General features: G+C 56.9%; 2 protein-coding genes across 3 annotated transcripts; one reads left to right on the top strand and one right to left on the bottom strand.

The window, feature by feature from the left end:
• Nucleotides 1-483: 483 nt before the first annotated feature.
• LYSMD1 (LysM domain containing 1) lies at nucleotides 484-8,060 on the bottom strand. The gene is made up of 3 exons (XM_074938114.1): nucleotides 7,677-8,060; nucleotides 3,795-4,111; nucleotides 484-1,941 (listed from the first exon to the last, which is right to left on the bottom strand). The coding sequence occupies exons 1-3, from the start codon at nucleotides 7,854-7,856 to the stop codon at nucleotides 1,782-1,784; spliced, it is 657 nt and encodes a 218-aa protein (XP_074794215.1). The 5' UTR covers nucleotides 7,857-8,060; the 3' UTR covers nucleotides 484-1,781.
• A 638-nt stretch (nucleotides 8,061-8,698) lies between these two features.
• On the top strand, nucleotides 8,699-15,355 carry SCNM1 (sodium channel modifier 1). 2 transcript variants are annotated; one of them, XM_074938186.1, is made up of 8 exons: nucleotides 8,699-8,835; nucleotides 10,006-10,076; nucleotides 11,291-11,379; nucleotides 11,738-11,835; nucleotides 11,917-12,017; nucleotides 12,907-13,094; nucleotides 13,883-14,009; nucleotides 14,483-15,355. In XM_074938186.1, the coding sequence occupies exons 1-8, from the start codon at nucleotides 8,785-8,787 to the stop codon at nucleotides 14,535-14,537; spliced, it is 780 nt and encodes a 259-aa protein (XP_074794287.1). In that variant the 5' UTR covers nucleotides 8,699-8,784; the 3' UTR covers nucleotides 14,538-15,355. The 2 variants fall into 2 exon arrangements, with proteins under 2 accessions (XP_074794287.1, XP_074794285.1); XM_074938184.1 differs by having other exon boundaries at nucleotides 14,478-15,355.
• The last annotated feature ends 4,893 nt before the right edge of the window (nucleotides 15,356-20,248 follow it).

The following is a 20,248-nucleotide window of genomic DNA, read 5'->3' as shown; positions in this document are numbered from 1 at the left end:
CAGGCCCCTGACACACCCCACCCCTGACCCAGGAGCCCCCCTTACCCTGCACCGGCTCTGCCCCCCACTGCTCTGCCGTACCCCAGCGCCCACTATCCCAGCCTGCTCAGACTCTGCCGCAGCTCCTCAATCCCAACGCAGAGCCCACCCCTCCGCTGCTCTCCCAGCCCTGGGCTGCCCCTAGACAGCTCTGCCGCGGCCCCTGCCCTGGGCTACACAGCTTTCCCTGTAACACAGGTGTGGGCCGTACGCATTGCAATCGAGAGCCTAAGACAAACAACATATCCGCCAATACCGGCCGCACACTGCAACGGAGGGCAAAACGTCCAGCGACTTCTATGGGAGCAGGATCTGACCCATTATTGGAGCACCTCCCCGCTGACTGCCACTGCTGTACAAAGGCCGACCCAACCCTGCTTTGTGCCTCACCAGGGAAATAAAAGGGAGGAACAGAAATGATTTACCACGGAGCCGTGTTGCGTGTTTTGTTCAAAGAGCAATCAGGATGGCATACTTTTATTTGCAGGTCCCTTAGCCGCTGGCCGATCTCAATCTTGAGCCTGAAAAGTACCTGGCAGAGTTATTTAAAGAGGATCTGGGCCTCTTAGCTATGAGGCGGCTTTAAAGAGGAACCTAAGGGAGGGTTTTATTTTTAACTCCGATTCCCTCTCCAGAGCTGGGCCGTACTGGACAGCGAAGAGTTCCAAATCAGTACGGCTGAATTAAACAGACGAGCGGGGAAATCAGAGTCCAGCTTACCTGCCCCATACAGAGTTTGGGGCTTCTGGCTTGGCTCAAGCAGCTAACGCCTTCCAAGGAGGGGCTGTTCTGGGAGTCCCTCCATTCACCCCCGGCCCACAAACGCCAGTTACAAGCCACCTGAAACACAGGCCAAGCAGCATATGGAATTTGCCCCCTCAGCCCCCAAGCCAGGCCCCAATGGAAAGACTTGGGTGGATTACTGCTCAGGCCCAAGGGGCTGGGTTTCAACACAGCGGATACTGAGCCCTTCCCATGGGGGAGCTGAACGTTGTCAGCCCGACCCCCCGTGGGCTCGCTGGCGGTGGCAGCTGCAGGCGACGCTGACTCTTGCCTGCCAGGTGTCCTATGGGATCAGCTGCCAGGGAGTCCTGCCATCCCACAGGACGTCAGGCTTGTGAAGGTGCCTGTTTCATTTAAGGCCAAGGTCCCACAACAGGAAGAGCAGGGAGGGCTGCGGGTCGGGATTGAGGGGCATCAGTAGATGATGGGGGGTGGGGCAGGGCGGAGGACCTGATCCCGAGGCCTTATCCTAAAGTCTGAGTGGGGGAGCCAAGGAGACCCAAGGGGGTTGCAGGCGACCTGACAGGACGGGACAGGGAGAGGCTGGCATGCTGGGATGGGGAGCTCCTGCTGCTCTAGCCAGGGATGAGAGCCTGGCAGTGGGAAAGGCCAGCGAGGAGCAGAGCAATGCAGAAAAAGCCGGACATTAGAGCGTGCCGCCGAGACACCTCCGCCCCAGGGGGGCGCTCTGCCAGTCACCCCCATAACACACCTCAGTGCACGCCCCCCCCGCCACAGAACGTCCCCATACACCGATCCCTCTGCAGCCAGCCCATCCCTCTGCAGATTGGCGCAAAGGCAGGGGCAGCGGGAGGGCTCACGCAGGCTCTTGCCGGGATCAGGGCCGTAGCCCTGGCAGGGCCGTCACAAACCCTGCGCCACCCCCGCTTCCCCCCGTGGCTGGACGCGCCGGCTAGGACGGGAGAGGCGAGTCCATGGGGAAAAGAAGGCTCCGCCCATCAGAGCTTGAAGATCTCATCCTCCTGGTCCCGCAGCGTGGCAGCCCGGGTGGTTTTGGTGAGCGGCACAGGGCCCAGCAGGGAGCGCTGCTGCGCGTGAGGCAAGGGCTCGCTCTGATAGGAGCAGGTCCTGCTGGCTCCTGGCTCAGCCCTGGCGATTCTGCGGGGAGAGAGAAGGGGCTTAGATCTCGGACAGGGAATGACCACCGCAGACAGGCCCTGCTCAGGGATCCCCCCAGCCATGCCCTCCTCGGGGCGGGGAGGGGGGCTGAACTGACACACCACCCTGTGCTGGGGCTGAGAAGGATCCAGGGAAGAGCCCCCTTTAGACACATTGGGCCAGCATGGGGAGTGGGGTACCTAGGGGTGCAACGGACCAGAGATGACAGAGTACAGATGGGGAGGGTGTAGGGAGGCCTGTATAATCCCTGTGGGATCTTTGTTCAAAGCTACAAAGTAACCTAGGGCTGGAGTGAATCAGCAGAGCTGTGGGGAGGATGCCATGGGCTGGGACTTCTGGGGCTGGGATTGAGGGTCACTGGCACAACTGGGGTTGGGGGATGAGCGCAGGGCTGGGGTAGGAGGGGGCTGCGGGTCAGGATTATGGGGCACTGGCCAAGCTGGAGGGTTGGGGCCCAGGGCTGGGGTAGGAGGGGGCTGCAGGTCAGGATTGAGGGGCACTGCCCGAGCTGGGGGGCCAGGCCTGGGATAGGAACTGCAGAGATCTTCAACGCAGGCAACGGCGCCCTCTAGTGGGCGCAGAGGCTAGTCAATGGCAAGCAGCGGCCGGCTCCTTAGCCCAGCCAGCTCCCCTAACACAGTCCTCAGAGGGCCAGCTGTGCCAGACTCCCAGGCCAGGAGAAGGGCATTCCCTGTACAGCAGCCGACTGAGGGGAGACGGTGGCCGCGGGCTCCTCTGGCTGTGCCCTGAGCTAATGCGCTGGCTGTTTAACCCCCCTGCAGCACTGCACAGAAGGGAGGAAAATAACCGAGCGGCTTCTGTCAATCCCCGTTTCCAGCAGCACAGGGAGGTCTGCCCCACGACCCACAGGGAGGTAGGTGCTGACAGCCTGGATCAGACCCAGACCCCATCCAACCCAGCATCTCCCCCTCCTCCAGCAGCGACCGATGGCCGTTTCCCTGGAGTAACCCAGGAAACATCCCAGTGCCCCCCATGAATTCCTTCCCACCCCGACACCCTGCAGCAAGCAGCACATGCCCGGCAGGACACGAGTTCCTGGCTCTTATCTCTTGCCCGCACAGCGCCAGTGGGAGATGAAGCTGGGGGAGGGAGGGGCCCTGGGAACAAACAGCATCAAAGCAAACATGTCTGTGAGCCGCACACAGCAACCCGGGCGCAGTTTGTCGCCTTCAGAGAACTCCCCACCGTGCACATCTCTACTCCCCCATCCTAGCTGCCATGAGCATTGCATGTTGTCACCGATGGCACCGGTACTCACCTGGCCACCGTACGTCACGGGGCGGGGGAGCCAAAGCTTGAGGCTACGTCACCTCCGCCCCGTCAGCAAGGAACGACCCCTCACTCTCCGACCTCCATTCGCTACAGCCCCCTGCCAGGGCACCGCCCCTCAGGCTTGGGGACCCCTGGGTAAGTGGGTTTCTTGGGGGGCTGGGGAGGAGCAGACTATGGGGCAGGACATGGAGGATCTCACAGGCTTCGGCGCTGGGCTCTTTTACTTTGACAAGCATGGTGCCTGATTCGCTGGGGCTTTAATTTCTCCCTCCCCGCCAAGGGGCATGTAAAACCTGAGCGGGGGGTACTCAGGCATCACTGCATCCCCTGCAGGAGGCAGCTGGCACTTGTGGGGTCACCTCGCCCTGTAGCAGCCCCACAGAGGATATAAGCGCTAACCCAAGGGCAGCCAGCGGAGATTCTCCTTTAGCGCAGCTGGCAGGGGCCTACGAGCAGGTCTGGGGATTGATCCTCTACCCATACAGCCCGGGCACTGCATTAGTGACTTGGCGCGACAGTAACCTCAAGGTGGCACTTACGCGATCTCCCCCTCCCGCAGCTTCTTCACTGCAGCCTTCTTGGACAGGCTGATCTCCAAGTCGAGCTTCCTTAAGAAATCCGCGGCCGAGAGGTCGTGGCAGGGGGTGGCACCTGTGCTAGTCACAGGGCCATTTTTCAGCACCGGCTTCTCCTCCCCTGTGGCAGGCCGCCTGGCTCCTTCCTCCGCCTCCTCTTCCTCCAGGTTTAAGCCGTTCGCCATCTGCTTGGGCTCCACCAGGATGGGGATGTGCAGTGTCGTCTTGAGGAAGATGGAGTCACTGGTGTACAGCCGGTTCGCCCGCTTGATCTGCTCCATCTGGGAAGAGACCATAAGCACCTGTGACCCCTCCAGGCCTGGGACACACGTCACCAACCCCCTTCTCTATACACCAGGAGAACAACTGCCTCTGATCTAGGGCTTGTTCCCTAAAGCTTCTTTGCAGGCTGGACACCTAATATCATGGCACCACCGAAATGGGGTGGAGGGCACCAGTAAGCAAATAGAGCAATGAGGGCAAGTGTGCACATGATGTGATCTGGGCTGCGGGTGCCGGGCTCACGCTGGCAGGGAGACAGGTTAGGGGGTTGCTGGAACTTGAATGCCAGGGTAGGAGGGGGAGGGAAACTGACCGAGCCCCTGGAGGATGGTGTTCAATGCAGCCAGGCAAGTACTGTGCTGTCCCAGTGGCTGGGAGAGAGGCGTCCCATTGTTAGGCAGGGAGGACCCCCTAGCACACTTGTCTCCTACACTCAGCCAGGGGTGGATGAGGGAGACGGGCTGGGAGTCCACCACCATGGCACGTGCCGCAACTCCAGCCCAGAGACCGAAAGACCCTCCCTTCCGCCTGACTGGTGGCTTGTTGGGCTCCTGCAAAATGAGCTGGCAGGTTCTCAGCATCTGTCACACAAACACAGCTGGCCCCCCTGGCTGGCAGCCCCAGAGACAGTTCCCCGCTTTCCCAGCCCCTCCAGCTGCAGGGCAGGAGCACACCAGCAGGGGGCAGCATGCATGTGTCATGGGGAAGACTGAACTGGTGCTGTCAGGCTGCAGGGCCTGTCAAGATTCAAACTGCTACACTCCCAGAGTCACTCAACAGCCATCTGCTGCCTGACCACACATGCAGGCCCCGGCCAGGCTGGAGGTGATACCGGGGCAAGCTTTTTCTGCAGCAGAAACTGATCTCTGCCCCCCGCCTCCCTCCCCGAGAGCCACATGAAGCCAAAGGAACAGAAAGCTGCAAAAACAGGAAATGAGAAAGATGTGAGAGCGTGTGTGTGTGTGTATGCGCACATTACCAGGGTCACATCAGCCTCACAAGGAGGCAGCCGCACGCACGAGGGACCAAGAGGAGACAGCGAGTACAGGGTCGGAGCCCTGATCCTGCATGAGACTCCAGACATTCAGCCCCCCGTGCACCCCCCCTTACCGCCACACCCCAGGGACTCCAGAGGGGTGCCCGCTCAGAGTTCCACAATCAGGGTGCTGGATTGTAGAGTCCTAGGGGTGGGGACTCGGTCTCTGATCTCGCAGCCAATCCCCTGGCACTGCTCTGGAGCAGTATCAATTATTAGGGTTCATTATGTGTATTGGAGTAGCCTCAAACAAGAGCCAGGAGTCCTCACTGTAGGGGGATCAGAGGTGCCTGGACTCTGGAGAGGTGACTCCTCCCAGTGCCCCTTTTCTTAGGGGTGCTCATGACAGGACCCTCCCTGCTTCACCCCAGACACTCGGCAAACAAAACTGAAAAAGGGTAACGCTAAATGCTTCGGCAGAGCTCCTTGTCCAAGACACACCAAGCACTGTACAAAATGGCGGGGGGGGGGGAGAATCAATCTGGAGCCAAGCTGCAGAATCAGGGCCTACAAGGGGAAGAATGAAAGCCAGGACGCATTAGGAAACCCAGGGGAAGGATTCACTCTACAGATATAATTGCTTGTTTCGCACATTTCTTGAGAGGATCGCTTAAGAGCGTCCTCAGGAGGGCCTGGAAATGGAGAGCTGGCAGCTTGAGGAGCATTCACCAGTCCTGTGGCAATTTGAAATCAGATAGCTAGCGCTTTACCAAATATAGGTCAATAGCAATAACTTGGTTTTTGTAATAGAGAAACTGAGGCCCAGAGTGGGGAGTAGAACCCAGGCAGGGTGGATAAAAATCAATGATTTTTTTGTATTAAAATTCCTTTTGAGAAAAAAAAACCTATCTAAAGATAGTTTTAATTAAGACACATTATAGCTCAGATATCTCATCATGGATTAGGGATTATAAATTCTAATTCTTTAGTATGAGAATATATATTCAAGTAATGTTCAAGAAAAGTTTTGTAATGAGTTCTAATAGTTCATGGATTAGGGACCCAATTTTGTATAGATTGTTTAGGTTAATCTTTCTATCTACCCATAAAAGAGACCCAGTTTGGGAATAAGAACCATTCAAGAAATATGTTTGCTGATGATGTTTTAAAGAAAGTCACACCAGTGAACTGGTGGAAGTCACTTAAGCACTTGGATTCAGAGACTGTTGAAGTGATAATCTCACTTTTAACAGCAGTAGCTTCTTCTGCCGGTGTAGAAAAAATATTTTCTTCCTTTAGACTAATTCATTCCAAATTGAAAAGAGTACTTGTGGCACCTTAGAGACTAACCAATTTATTTGAGCATAAGCTTTTGTGAGCTACAGCTCACTTCATCAGATGCAAATTCCAAACTGACAGGTTTCAGAGTAACAGCCGTGTTAGTCTGTATTTGCAAAAAGAAAAGGAGGACTTGTGGCACCTTAGAGACTAACCAATTTATTCCAGCATAAGCTTTCGTGAGCTGTAGTGATGAAGTGAGCTGTAGCTCACGAAAGCTTATGCTGGAATAAATTGGTTAGTCTCTAAGGTGCCACAAGTACTCCTTTTCTTTTTGCAAATTGAGAAATTGTTTGGTACCTGAAAAAGCAGGAAAGCCTGTTTTTCTTTTCCAGATTATGAACAAACAGGAAAATGAAGGTGAAGACAACTGAGTTATCTGCAGAAGCCAGTATTTTAAGTTTCTCATGTTGACCTGGCTGACATGGTCAATTTATTTATTTATTTGGGGGGGAGGGGGGCAGGTTGGGGTTTTTTTAACATTTCATTTATTTATTTTAGCTAAAAACAATTTTTAACCAAAACAAACCTGATTTTAAAAAACTTGAATGTTTAACTAAATTCAAAAATTCATATTCTTGTTTTGGTAAAATATTATATGTTTGCTGTTGAAGAAAAAAATCCAGAATACTTAACGTCGTTGTTTTAGTTAAATAAAACAATTTAAATGTCCGTCTGGTGAAGTTCTCCTCCTAATACAGCATGGCAAGAAAATCCTATTAATGAATAGTCTCTTGAATTGGAGATAGTTCACCTTCCAATGACTTCATAAATATCTGCTTCAATTACCTTTGGTAAATGAAATAACCAAACATTCATTTTCTGATACAGCTGTAAAACTAATCTGAAAAGTTTTCAAAATAAATCACTTTAAAAATGTATGGTGCATACCTTCTAAAAATGAAACCTACATCTATCTCTGAGTTGTGAAGTTGTGTATTAAGGTTATAACAACCAACAAGAATGCACTTTTATGCAGAAATCCATTATTATATCAAGTCTTCCTGATTAGTGATTTAAATAATGATTTAAGTCAATTTGATGTAAATTAAATCCACCCTGAACCCAGGAGACCTGGCTTCCAGTTCCCTGCTCCATCCACAAGACCCCAGTCCCCTCCCAGAGCGAGGAAGAGAAGCCAGGAGTCCGGCACTCTGTCCCCCGCTCTAACCGTGGGACCTCACTGGGGCCCTCCTGCCAGGTCACCTGCACCCCCCAGATTGCAATAAAAAGCTGCTGCGCTGACCTACCGTAACCCCATACTTGAGCGCCAGCCCCTGCAAGGTGTCCCCCGGCTCCAGGCGATGTTCCACCCTCCTCTCCCTCACCGGGGAGCACATGGACTGGACGAGGCTGCCGTAGGACCGGGTCTTGCTGCCGCAGAGCAGCCGAGCCCCTCCAGGGGACCCCTGCCTGGAGGGGGAGGCCATCCCTCCCCCCCCAAGTCAGTGGGGCACCAGTGCGGGCAGCAGAGGTGCCCGGGCTCTGGAGGGGCTTTCCTGAGGGGTGCTCATGGCAGGACCCCCCTCGAGCAGAGTAAACAGCCAGGCCAGGGCTCCCCCACTCTGAGCCCCCCCACAACGGTCTCTGCTTTCCTGCTTGTTCGCCCCTCAGCCTTTACTCCAGGGCATAGGCGGGGGGGGGGGAATTTCCGCCCCACGCTGAAAAACCCACTCTGAACAGGTGGGGGAGGGGATGGAAGGGGGGTCCCCCAATTTCCTGCCCACCCCTTACACCAGAGAGGGATTGGGGGGAGGGTCTCCTCAATCTTCTCTGTCCCCTCCCCAGCTCCTTCTTTACTCGGGGGAAGGGGCAAATCCCCCCCCCCTCGGAATCCAGCCGCTCCCCCGGACCCAGCCACCCCCCAGCGGCCCCTCCCCAGCAGAGCAGCCAGTGCCCGCAGCCTCCTGTGTCGCTCAGCGGGCCCCCAACAGCTGAGCGGGGCGGGGCGGGGCCAGCCCCGCCCCCTCCCACCCCACGCAAAGACCTCTGGGACATGTAGTCTCTCCCTGGTTAGTTGCCTGCCCCCCCAGGATCCCTGGCAGCTCCTCCCACCCCATAACCGTGCTCCGCCCCTCTGGGGCCAAAGAGGTGGCACAACCGGGAACATTCCCCCCCGGCCCAACCACAAGCCACGCCGAAGGGGAGAGGGGCCAGGGTCCGGGACTACATTTCCCAGCATGCCCCGCCTCCTCGGCCCCTCTCAATGCTTCATGGGAGGTTTAGCCCAAGGGGCCTATCCGCGCGGAGCGCCAAGAGGCATGCTGGGAAGGGTAGGCCGGCAAGTGAACCAAACCGGAAGTGCCGGGTGGCCGCAGTTCCCATGGTTACCGCGGCCGGGGGTCGCGGAGCGCCGCCATGTCCTTCAAGCGGGAGGGGGATGACTCGGGCCAGCTGAACGTGCTGCAGGTGGGTGGCCGGGTCGGGCTGGGCAGCGGGGTCGGCCACCCCGGCTCCGCAGAGCTGTCCTGGGCCGGGGCGCGTCAGGTGCCCAGAGCGACCCCGCCCCGGCTCCCCGCAGCCTCAGAGTGACCCCTCCCGGCTCCGCCTTAGTCTCCCCAGAGCCCCCCCCCGGCTCCCCAGAGCCCTCCCATCTCCCCAGGCTCCGCCTCAGTCTCCCCAGAGCCCCCCCGGCTCCTCCTCAGTCCCCCCACAGTACTCCCGGCTCCGCCTCAGTCCCCCCAGAGCCCCCCACCCCTCCGGCTCCCCGCAGCCCCAGAGTGACCCCCTCCCGGCTCCGCCTTAGTCTTCCCAGAGCCCCCCCCCCCCGGCTCCCCACAGCCCCCCACCCCCCCCGGCTCCTCCTCAGTCCCCCCAGAGCCCCCCGGCTCCCCACAGCCCCAGAGCGATCCCACCCGACTCTCCCTAGCCCCCCATCCCCAGAGTGACCCCCCCCGAATCCTCAGTCCTCCCACAACCCCCTGGCTCCCCACATCCCCAAAGCGATCCCCCAGCTCCCGTCAATTCCCCGCTACCCTGAGCTCCCCCCATTCCAAGAGGGACCCCCCTGGCTCCCCCTCAATCCCTCCCCAGAGTGACCCCCCCCAATCCTCCCAGCTCCCGTGACCCCTCCCCAGCTCTCCCCATCCCCAGAGCAATCCCCTCAACTCCCCGCCCCCTGGCTCCCCCACTGCCCTGCAGCCCCAGAGCAGTCCCCAAGCTTCCCTCTCAACCCCCGAGTCACCCCAATGCTCCCCCCACCACTCTCCCATCCCCAGGGTGATCCCCTAACACCCCTTGGCCCTCTCCAACCACCCCAAAACCTCTCAGCCTCTGGCTTCTCTTCCCCCCCCCCCATCCCTGCTGCTCTGGGCTCTATTCACAGCATTGCCACTGGCCTGCTGGATTACCTTGGGCAAGTCACTGCCCTGCTCTGTGCCTCAGTTTCCCCATCTGTAAAATGGTGATAATGCTACCAGCCTCCTTTGTAAAGTGCTCTGAGACCCACGGATGAAAAGCACTAGATAAGAGCTAGAGATTGTTATTCTTATTGATCTATGGCCACACTGATGCCAGTTGCTCTGCTGCCTACGCCAGAGAGATTGATTCCTCAGTAACGTGGCCTCGTTGTTTATTCAGAAAAGAAGAGTTGCAGATCTGCTGGCAAACTACATCCCGGAGGACGAGGCGCTGTTGCTAAGGAACGGCAGGTGCGTTAGATCCATTCAGCAGCAAGCAATATGGTTCTGAGAAGACCGTATGCCATAAAGATCGGGTCAAATAAAATCCAACCTCAGCCTAAAGCCCACATAGAACCATGATCCTTTGAATCGGTTCAATTCATTAATTAGTGTATTTATTTATTCTGGGGACTGAAGCTGCAAAATTGACAGTGTGGCCTAATGCACAGAATATTGGAGTTGGATCAGGACACCTGGGTTCTCTTCCCTGATCTGCTACAGCCTGCTAGGTGCCCTTGGGCAAATCCCTTCATCGCTCTGTGCCTCAGTTTTCTGATCTGTAAAATGGGGATAAGAATACTGCTCTTCCTTTATCAAGCTCTACTCATGAAAAGCACTAGATAAGACCTAGCTAGGGGTTGTTATTTGTTATTAAATTCAGATCTGGATTTCTAAGGCCCCAGCATTCAGGAATGGTTTGCTCAGGCCCATTATAAAAATAGGGACAATCTGTAAAAGTTAGACCCAGATCTGGATTTCAAACACCACCAAAATCCGGGGTGCTGAGATCTGGGCTGTATATTGAGGCTGATCTGGGTTTTTTTAATTTTAGTTTTCATTTTGGCTTTGCAGTTCCCACTTCTCTTCAGATGTAAAAGAGCCACACGTCCCCCAGAGAGCCTCTGGCTAATATTACACACTCAGACTGGTTGGCTTGGCATTCAGACTTTTGGAAGTCTGTCAGAGAATGAGCAGGGTCCAGTGGCCACGGAGCCAGGAATTTTGGGTTCACCTCTTGACTCTCCTTGGTTCTCACGTTGTCCTGACCTGTTTCCTCAACTGTAAACTGGGGATAACAAAACAGAGGGTGTGTGGTCCAGCATCCAGAGCATTGGAAAGGGAGTCAGGACACCTGGGTTCTCTTCCCAGCTCTGTCATTGACTCATTGGGCAAATCACTCAGTTTCCCCATGGGTGAGATGGGGATAGTAACACTTAACCTGGCTGCCTGTGCTTTGAGAACCTCGGCCAGTTACATTTGTTGAGGTCCCACTGCGCTGGGTGAATCTGAGAATCATGGTAATTTATTCTAGTGGATGTAACTAGTGTCTCTTCCAGCTCAGCGTTACCTACTGCACTGTGTCTCTTAACGCTGATAAGAAGGGCTGGGGGCCATCTGTCCTAATAGGTGTGCGTGACGGGGGATGCTCCCGGCTTGATGTGACTGTTTTTCCTCTCTCTCAGATACGCCTGCACAGTGTGTTTCCACCGTCCAGTCTTTGACACGCTTGACATGCTGACGGTCCATAGGGCCGGCAAGAAACACGTAGCTAGTAAGTCAGCCCTAAGGGCTCAGTTGCTCAGGGAGCTGCAGACCCTGGGTAGTGGGGATGGTGCAGGAGGAAGGAAGAGTCCAGCTTCACTCCCAAAGCTCAGGGGCAGTCGGTGGTGCTGGTAGGTAGAAGACAGATTGAGATGACCCAGCAAGGTTTGGACCTTTATAGTGCTTGGATTGCTCAAAGCCATCCATCCATCCCCCTGAGACACAGCAGAAGGGGGCAGTCTGTGCCACCCCAAACCGACAGTCACTTGGGCAGCCCTTTGGCAGTGTAACCCCGGCTGGGTGGCAGGTACTGCCTGGCGAGAGTCTCGCGCCTGGATTACCTGTGTCTGTCTCTCTCTGTGTCCCAGGCCTGCAGACGTTCTACGGAAAGAAGCGGTCACATGAGAATGAGGTGCAGAAGCGGCGGCAGCAGGAGTTCCTGCGGGCAGAGGAGGAGGGCACGCAGGTTGGCACTTGCGCCCTATGGGAACCCCTCCCACGACCTTTACCCGGCTGGCTGTCCTGAGCTTGTCTGTGTTTTCCTTAGGATCTTGCGTGCCCTGCACCCTTGCTGGCTCAGACCAGGAAGATTGCCCAGAACGCTTTGCTGAAAGCCTCTCCCTATAACAGCTGCTGCCGAAGGAACAGGTAATACCTATCCGTTCCCCGCCAGCTCGGGTTGAGGGTTTGCCAGGGCATCGGGGGCTGGTACGTGAGCCTGGCACAACCTTGGCAAGGTCTTTGCTGCTGGGTAGCGCCACCATCTGCTGGACATCTGCCCACAGCAGGCTTTTCTGCTCTGTTCCTCTCTAAGGGCCATTCGCCCAGTGGGTGTCAGTTAGCATAGCTCTGTGGATGTCCATGGCACGGTGCTGACTTACACCAGCTGGGGATCTGGCCCTGAATCCTTAAGCTGGTCGTTTTCCTGGTAGGTCAGGCTCCAAATAGTGGGAATGATTTCAGAGCGAGGGATTGCAAGTCTCTTCCATGCCTGCTTTATATTTCAGCAGTGGAACGCGTATCATGTAAAGGCAGCAGCTTTGAGAAGAGAGTGTGGTCTAATGGTCAGAGCAGGGGACCTGCGTTCTGTTCCCAGCCTTAGGTGGTTAGGGCAGAGGAATAGGAAAGATGATGCGTGGGTTCTCTTCCCAGCTCTGGAAAGGGAGTGAGGCCTGGTGGTTAGAGCAGGGGGATTGGAAGTCAGGACTCCTGGGTTCTGTTCCCAGATCTGGGAGGGGAGCGGGGCTGGTGGTTAGAACAGGGAACTGGGGATCAGGACTCCTGGGTTCTGTGTCCAGCTGTGCCACTGACTTGGTCATGTCCCCTCCGTGCCCCAGTTTCCCCATCTGTAACACCGGGATAATATTTATTTTCCTTACGTGGGGAGTTGTGCGGGTTACTCCCTGTCCAGAAATCACTTTGGGGTCCTCCGACGGATGGGACTCTAGACAGCAAGATACCATCCCTGGTTGTCACTGTGGCTGTGCACATTGGGCAGCTGGTCAACACTAGTCTCGGGACCTGCTGTCTGTTTTAGGTCCGATGGCAGCAGCTCAAGCGTTAGTTCTTCTGGGAGGGAGCCTGCTGCCCCCGCTGCCTTCGGGAGTGCCGTTGGGAAGCAGCCGGCAGAGCCGGGAAGCTCCGTGGTGAGAGGTGAAGAGGGATGTGCTGCTGCGGACGTCCCCCACTCCATGCAGCTTCCTGGACACGCCAGCCTTCGAGCAGGTATGAGGCTGACAGGCTCCAGGATCTTGCCCCTTCCACTGAGGCGCCTGGGGACAGTTAAATCGAACATTCACCTGTCTCACTGTAGTGGCTCATGTGTTTCTGCAATCCTCAGGAAATTCCACTGCTGTTGTCTGCCTGGTAGAGCATGGGGCAGGGCTGGGAGTCAGGACTCCTGGGTACTATCTCCAGCTCTGGGAGGGGAGTAGGGTCTAGTGGGCGGTGGGGTGGGGCTGGAATTCCACACTCCTGGGTTCTCTTACTCTCCCCACCATTGATTTGCTATGTTGCTTTGGGGCAAATCCCCAAGCTTTGGTTTCCCTTGGGGGGTGCATTCGTCATTGTCACTCAGGGTTGTGAGCAGCACTACAGATCACTGTTTCAGAGTAACAGCCGTGTTAGTCTGTATTCGCAAAAAGAAAAGGAGGACTTGTGGCACCTTAGAGACTAACCAATTTATTTGAGCATAAGCTAACTTCATCGGATGCATCCGATGAAGTGAGCTGTAGCTCACGAAAGCTTATGCTCAAATAAATTGGTTAGTCTCTAAGGTGCCACAAGTACTCCTTTTCTTTTTACAGATCACTGTAGAAATGCAAAGTGCTATTACCCCTGTCACATGAGCTCCCTGATCTCAGCCTCCCATGAGCCGCCGATTTGGCTCGGAACTAAGTACGTCCACAGAGGTGATGAGCTCTCTGCAGAGGTGCCGGGCGGTGGGCAGCGATGTTCCATCCCGACCTTCCAAGGCCTCACAGCCTCATCGCGTCCCTTTCTTCTCATTCTAGATTTGCAGAAGGAACCTGCTGCGAGGATCAAGAGAAGCAGCAAAGGAAAATCCTCCTTGTCTCCCCAGCCTGAAGCCATCAGCCCTGAGAAGCGCCAAGCTCTGGAGCACTATCTCCTGCTCAGGAGGTGAGCTGGCTTCTGCCTGTTCCCCACAGAGCAGCAGGGTGCATCGGCAGGGGTCCGATCCCTGGGGCTGAGTGGTAGGAGCTCAGCTCAACACTCAGCAAAGGGAAAAGCCCCCAAAGTCCTATCCAGCCCATTGCTGGGGGCCAGCCCGGGGGTATAACCTACCATCTGTCCTTCATGGCTCTGCCCATCTAGTTCTTGGGCTCTCATGCATGCAGTCCCGCACAGCGCTCCTCGCCCATCCATCTCCTAATGCTTTACAAAGGGATGGCTTCACAGGTGAAGGGAAACTGAGGCACAGGGAGTGGGATGGAAAGACTGGCACTGACAGAACTGGGTATAGAACCTAGGAGTCCTGTGCCATGTCAGCAGAGAAACCATCTCCTTAACACCATCCTTCAGTCTTCTTCAGTTGGCATCCACCTGTCCTAGTGTTTGTAACTCTCTGACTGTCTGTCCTTCCCTCAGCTCAGGCTGGATCCAGGACACTTCCGGCAAGTGGGTGAAAGACGAGAACGTGGAGTTTGACTCTGACGAGGATGAGCCACCGTCCCTGCCTCCATCCTGACTTCTCAGCATCTCCAACAAGTGGGATACCCCCAGGAACCGGGCCCGGTACTGAGCAACGCTGACCGATCTCTTGGGATGGGGCTGGCAGCGGGGGCAGGAATGGCCTGTCTGCATCTTCTCATGGCTTTGACTTGGGATATAAATCACCAGGGAAGAAGGATGTTTCCAAACAATTCCTAGAAACCCCCATCACCGCTTCATTGTGTCCACAGACACTGCTGGGGTCACTCACAGTGGGAGCTGTCATGTTGCCACTGCCACAGGTTTCCAGCACGAGGTCTGCTCTGTCTCTGGGGATGAGCACAAGGGTGAGACGCAGCTCTCGGCGGGACACGGGAAAGTGGGGAGTGCCGGAGGAAGTCAGTGCTTCGGGCTCATCTAGCATCTTTCAACCCAGGATCTTAAAGCTTCTCCCAGAGGGAGGAAAGTATCATGCCCCTTTCATGTGGGGAAACTGAGGCACTGACTGGCAGCAAGGAGTAGAACTCAGGAGTCCTGACTCCCACTTATGTTCTGATCACTTTTATTAGGTGTATTACGGTAGCACTTTGGCATCCCAGCTGCTGATCAGGACCCCATTGTGCTGGGCGCTGCACGGATACAGAACAAAGAGACGCTCCCTGCCCCCCAGAGCTCACGGGACAATGCTCTCTCCTAACAGGCAATTCTCTGGCCTTTTTTCCCCCGGTGGTTTAAGTTTGTTTTTAAAAAGTTGATCTTCAAATCGAATTGGCTTCTCCCTGTGCTGCGGGGGTGGCTTGGTACATTAAAAAGCAGTACAGACATCTTCTGTTCTCCTACTTCCTGGGGCCTATTCTGCAGCAGCCCACTGGTGAGGTGGCACCTTCCTATTTGCATTACATTTGACGCTTCATTTCAAATATACGTATGTTAGCGACCACACACAGTAACAAGGAAAAGGGTGATGGTCCCTGTGAGGCATTCCAGGGCCTGAGCACATGCTCAATTGTAAATATGGGAGCAGTCCCATTTGAAATCAGGGCTTACAGTTAAGCACAGGCTTAAGTGCTTTGCTGGATCAGAGGTCTAAAATTATTATTTATTAGATGTATTATGGTAACACCCTAAAGCCTCGGTCATGGACCAGGACCCTGTTGTGCTAGGCGCTGTATGTTATGTATTAAGTGTATTACTCTAATGCTGAGGCACCCTAGCCATGAACCAGGAACCAATGGCGCTAGGTGTTGGAAGTTATCTATTACATGTACTATGGTAGTGCTCAGAAGCCCTAGCCATGTACAAGGTACCCATATTAGGTGTATTACGGTAGCACCTTAAAGCATTGGTCATGGACCAGGACCTTCTTGTGCTAGGTGCTGTATGTTATGCATTAGGTGTATTACGGTACTGCTCAGGAGCCCTTGCCATGAACCAGGACCCCATATTAGATGTATTACGCTCACGCTCAGGCATCCTAGCCATGAACCAGGACCCCATGGCATTAGGTGTTGTACATTATATAGTAGGTGTATTACAGTAGCGCTCAGGAGCCCATATTAGGTGTATCACGGTAGCACTCCAGCCCTCCCCCCCCAGCTATGGGCTAGGACCCCGTGGTGCTAGGCACTGCACAAACACACACCAGACCAATGTCCCTGCCCCCCAGAGCTCCCAGTCTCCCAGTTGTTTTTTCCCTGTAGCCCTTGTGGGTCCTTAGACCCAGTGATAGAAACGCAGAGGCCGGATCATCTTCCTTCCTAGTCCGCGGTCAGACTGGTGTAACTCCACTGATCAGGCATCATGCCTGATTTGCACCAGGAGAGTGAGAAGCGAGCAACTCTTGGTTCCCACTGACCCCGCTGAGCTTTCCAGGTTTAGTCAGCCCTCGATTTGTGCCCTGGCCCGTTCCTATCCCCATTCCCCGCCTCCCTGACCCAGTATCCTCCCTGCTCAGGCCCCAGCAAGGCCTTGGGGTTGGCCCCTCCAGATGTCCTGGCTCCCGGTCAGTTTTCTAGCTGCCATGCATGCTGGCAGACCTCAGAGCCTTGTGGGCCTTCAACGTTCGAATCCTGAACGTTCCCAGCTACTGTGCTTGCACTGAGTTTCCAGCATTTGTTAATACAGCTTGAACTCTGCTAGGCATGAGCACAGGGGGGCTAACTGGCCAGCTGCCTTTCTGCTGGGGGCCCAGAACTTGCAGGTGGAGGGTCAGCTCAGGTCGTGAAAGCGACCTCAGCAAGGGTGGGAGCCCAGGGCCTCGACCCACCTGCTGAGCTGCTTGCGAAAGCGACCGGGTTGCATCTCCTGTTCGGTTCAACAAGGATGGAGGCTGCATGTGAGGCCCTTTTGCCAGCCTCTCAAGCACCCCTGGTTGGTTCACGTCCTGCTTCGAGGAGCTAAGGAGGACGGCAGCTGAGGGAAGGGGGTGCGGATTGGCACCAGGTGTGGGGCCTCTGGATCGGCACCACAGGGCCCTGGCTTGGAAAAAAGATTGTGAAGCTACTGGCCCTGGTGTTCTTCCATGCAGCCCTCGGAGCCTCCCAGAGGGCGCCGTAAGCTTAGTTATTGGGAGGCACAACGACAGCCTGGAGGCCTGCCGGCTCCCCCCTCCACTTCTACTCCTCATGAGGTCTGGTGGAGCAGGCCTGGGCCACAGGACAGCCGGGCTCTCTTCCTGACTCTGCTACTGATATGCTCCATGACCATGGGCGAGTCCCTTGCCCTCCATGTGCCTCAGTTTCCCTGTGTGTGTCTGCTCTATTCAGACTTTGAGCTCTTTAAGGTAGGGGCTGTCTCTCACACTGGGTCTGCAGTGCCTGGTGCGAGGGGCCCCTGTCTAGCTACCACTGTTGGACAGTGATAAATCTAAATACTGGGGTAAAGTTTCCTCCCTGGCAGCGTCCGCTCCACCGCACGTGTGGCTTCTGCGTTGCTACCCCTGGGCTCTCTGCCTCCAGCACAGTGAGGGGACTGGCTGGATCCTCCTCCTGATCAGCAGGCCCCAAGTTTGGAGCAGCTGATCTGAGCCCCAAAGGGCCCTGCTGAGCACGAATGGGCCACATGCACCCCCCCAGAATACAGGCAGAGCAGGGGCTGCCCTGGGGAGTGATCAGCTCCCCTTAACCCATGGCCAAGGTCACGGAGGGGAATCCGCACACTCTGTGGCCCTTGGCTTTGGGGGTGGAATAGGCACAGAGGAGAACCTCATGCTGTGAACCTCAGCTGCGAGGCCGAAGGGGCTGTGGCCCCTGAGCCCCTTGGGGGGGGGGGGGATGCTTGGCATGATGCCAGAGCTGTGGTGTGGGGTGCTGCCTCTCGTCTGCCTGCAGGCAGTTTAGGAGCAGCTCTGCCCCTGCAGGCACCTTGTGGGCACTGCTCTGCCACGTTTCCCAGGTTCAGGTTGTGAACAAGGCCCTGGGAGCCTGGGCTGAGCCAGGCCAGTCTGGCCTCTAGGTCAGGCTCCTGCCTATAAATAGGCAGCGGGTGTTGGGTGGCCGTGCCCGCTGGGTGCCTGCGGGGGGAGGCTGTGCTCCCGGGCTGAATCGCGCCGAAGGGCTCTGGCAGCAAGGTGCTGCAGGGGGGGATCATGGGGTCGGGTGCTGGTGCCAACGGGGCGTGAAAGGGGCCCAGGCTGCAGGGAGAGGGGCCGGCCCTGGGTGCGGCCGGAGCTGGAGTTCCCTCAGGAGCATGGGGCCTGCTGGGCTCAGTGGAGCTGACTGCGGGCAGGGGGGAGTCACCGCCCAGAGGGAGCAGGCGGGCACCGTCCCGGCTATGGGAGTGGGCGCTCCCTGCGCGAAGCTGGCCTGATCTGGCTCATGCCACGTGAGACGCTCCCCCACCAGCCGCGTACACCCTGCTCAGCGTCCCGCAGGACAGCTGAGCCGCCTGCTTTAATAGGTTGTTTCCAGCTGCTAGACGTGTAAATTTTAGGGCTTATAAACCTTTCCGGCTTGGGGGGAGGGGTAGTGTGACACACTTGACTGATGGCAGCCAAGGGGCCACCTGGAGGGGAAGGGAGCATTGTGGGAAGGATCACAGGAGCCTTCATCCAGCTGAGGAAGAGGAGAAGGCGGTGTGTGGTGGGGTGCCATTGGTGGAGATAGGGTCCAACCCCGATTACTGGGTATGGGGGACAGTGCTGGCTGGGAAACCCTTGGCCTCCTTCCTCTCCTTGAGGGTGACGTCCGCGCTGGTCCGTAACCCGATCACCCTCGCTCCGTTTCACGGGCTGATCCCAGGGGTATAAATACACCAGGGCAGGGGGCACTTGGCTGCGGTGCTGCCTGCCTGCGGCCATTCCCCCAGTGGCAGCTCCGGGAGCCTATCGTGCCAGAGCTTAGCCGCTGAGTCCCCGGCAGGCGCCAGCCCGGGTCCATGCAGCGGTGAGGTCAGTGGGGAGGGTGGCGCCATGGGGCAGTGCCATTTTGCAGCTGTGCCAGCCCTGGAAGCCGCAGGCTCCTGTCCCTGCCCCCGTGCTGGGTGCCCAGCACCGTTGGAGACAGCCGGAGTTCAGTCGCGAAGTCCCCCCACTTCTGCCTCCAGTATCCACCGGATCATGGGCATAAGCCAAAGCTGATGGTGTCTCGCCTCCTCTCTGCTGTGACGCAGCGGCCCCTGCTCCACCTACCCCCACTTATCCAGCCCCAGGGGCCAGCTACATCAGGGTCACTGCTCCAGAGGGCCGGGTGGGGCTGGATCCCCTCGACAGGCGGGGCCCTCTCCCACGGTTGGCCCCCAGGGGCCCACAGGACACTTTGTTCTCCGAGTACCTGCCTCTGCGCATCTCAAAGCAAGTTATAGAGGCAGAGGAGAATCAGCGGCCCCATACTACCGAGGGGGAAACTGAGGCACAGAGGGGCCTTGCCCCAGGGTCACACAAGGAGTCAGTGGCAAAGCGGGGAATAGCACCCAGGCGTCCTGACTCCTCCCCCACCTCCGCGCTAACCGCTGGACCATGCTGCCTTCCCTTTATAAAGCTCTTTTGAGCCTCCACCCTGATTTGCCCCTTACATGGGGCAGGACTCCTCGGACCCACCAATGGAACCCAGGTGTCCTGTGCTGAAACTATACCCCCTCCTCCCATTGGGGCTCTGCAGCAGGCAGGTGTGGCCACCCCCTGGAAAGGGGTCGGGAGCCAGCCCAGCTCCATAGCCCCCTGCCGTGCTGCCCCCTGGTGGTGCTGGCCAGGAATTGCCTGTAGTCACCTGTGCAGGGACCCAAGCCGAGTGACTCGAGCCCTGCCAGCTGCCCAGCCCCAGCCCCCTCCCCTCGCCTCCCACCCATCCCTATCACTCATCCCTGCTCCTCGCAGCCTGGGGCCGCAGCCCTTTGATGCTGAGTAAGACGCACAAGTGGGAGCCATGCCGCTTGTTTACGAGGCTGGCAGCCCCAGGCCGGGCAGGGCTTAGCACGGCCCTGAACGCGCTTGCTGACTAATGCCACCTGCCCCCATCAGCCCGTGGGCGTGACGGCTGCGGGGACAGGGAGGGAGCCAGCACGCCACCTTACCATATAAGCCCATCAGTCGGCGCCCGGCTTGGGGGCCTTCCCCTCTCCCAGCCCGGGCACGGGAGGCCAGCCACATCGGTCCTCCCCACGATGGCCCCTCTGTGGAGCTTGAATCCGAACTCCTTTGCCCCAGGGGTGTCTGTTCCCAGGGATCCCCAGGTCTGGAGTCAGAGTGACAATGGCCGTGTAGGGCCATGCCC

This window comes from Natator depressus, chromosome 24 (assembly GCF_965152275.1).
Source record: "Natator depressus isolate rNatDep1 chromosome 24, rNatDep2.hap1, whole genome shotgun sequence".
NCBI lineage: Eukaryota > Metazoa > Chordata > Testudines > Cheloniidae > Natator > Natator depressus.
Note: the sequence above shows the minus strand (reverse complement) of the source record. Positions and strands in the feature narration are given on the sequence as shown.

Excerpts from the sequence above, each read along its gene's own strand:
- SCNM1 (XM_074938184.1), top strand. The coding sequence starts at position 8,785 with ATGTCCTTCAAGCGGGAGGGGGATGACTCGGGCCAGCTGAACGTGCTG. Across the intron at positions 11,380-11,737 it reads CGGCAAGAAACACGTAGCTA|GCCTGCAGACGTTCTACGGA; the intron begins GTAAGTCAGCCC and ends TCTGTGTCCCAG. Across the intron at positions 14,010-14,477 it reads CACTATCTCCTGCTCAGGAG|CTCAGGCTGGATCCAGGACA; the intron begins GTGAGCTGGCTT and ends TCCTTCCCTCAG.
- LYSMD1 (XM_074938114.1), bottom strand. The coding sequence starts at position 7,856 with ATGGCCTCCCCCTCCAGGCAGGGGTCCCCTGGAGGGGCTCGGCTGCTC. Across the intron at positions 4,112-7,676 it reads CGCTCAAGTATGGGGTTACG|ATGGAGCAGATCAAGCGGGC; the intron begins GTAGGTCAGCGC and ends GTCTCTTCCCAG. Across the intron at positions 1,942-3,794 it reads CTGCGGGAGGGGGAGATCGC|AATCGCCAGGGCTGAGCCAG; the intron begins GTAAGTGCCACC and ends CTCTCCCCGCAG.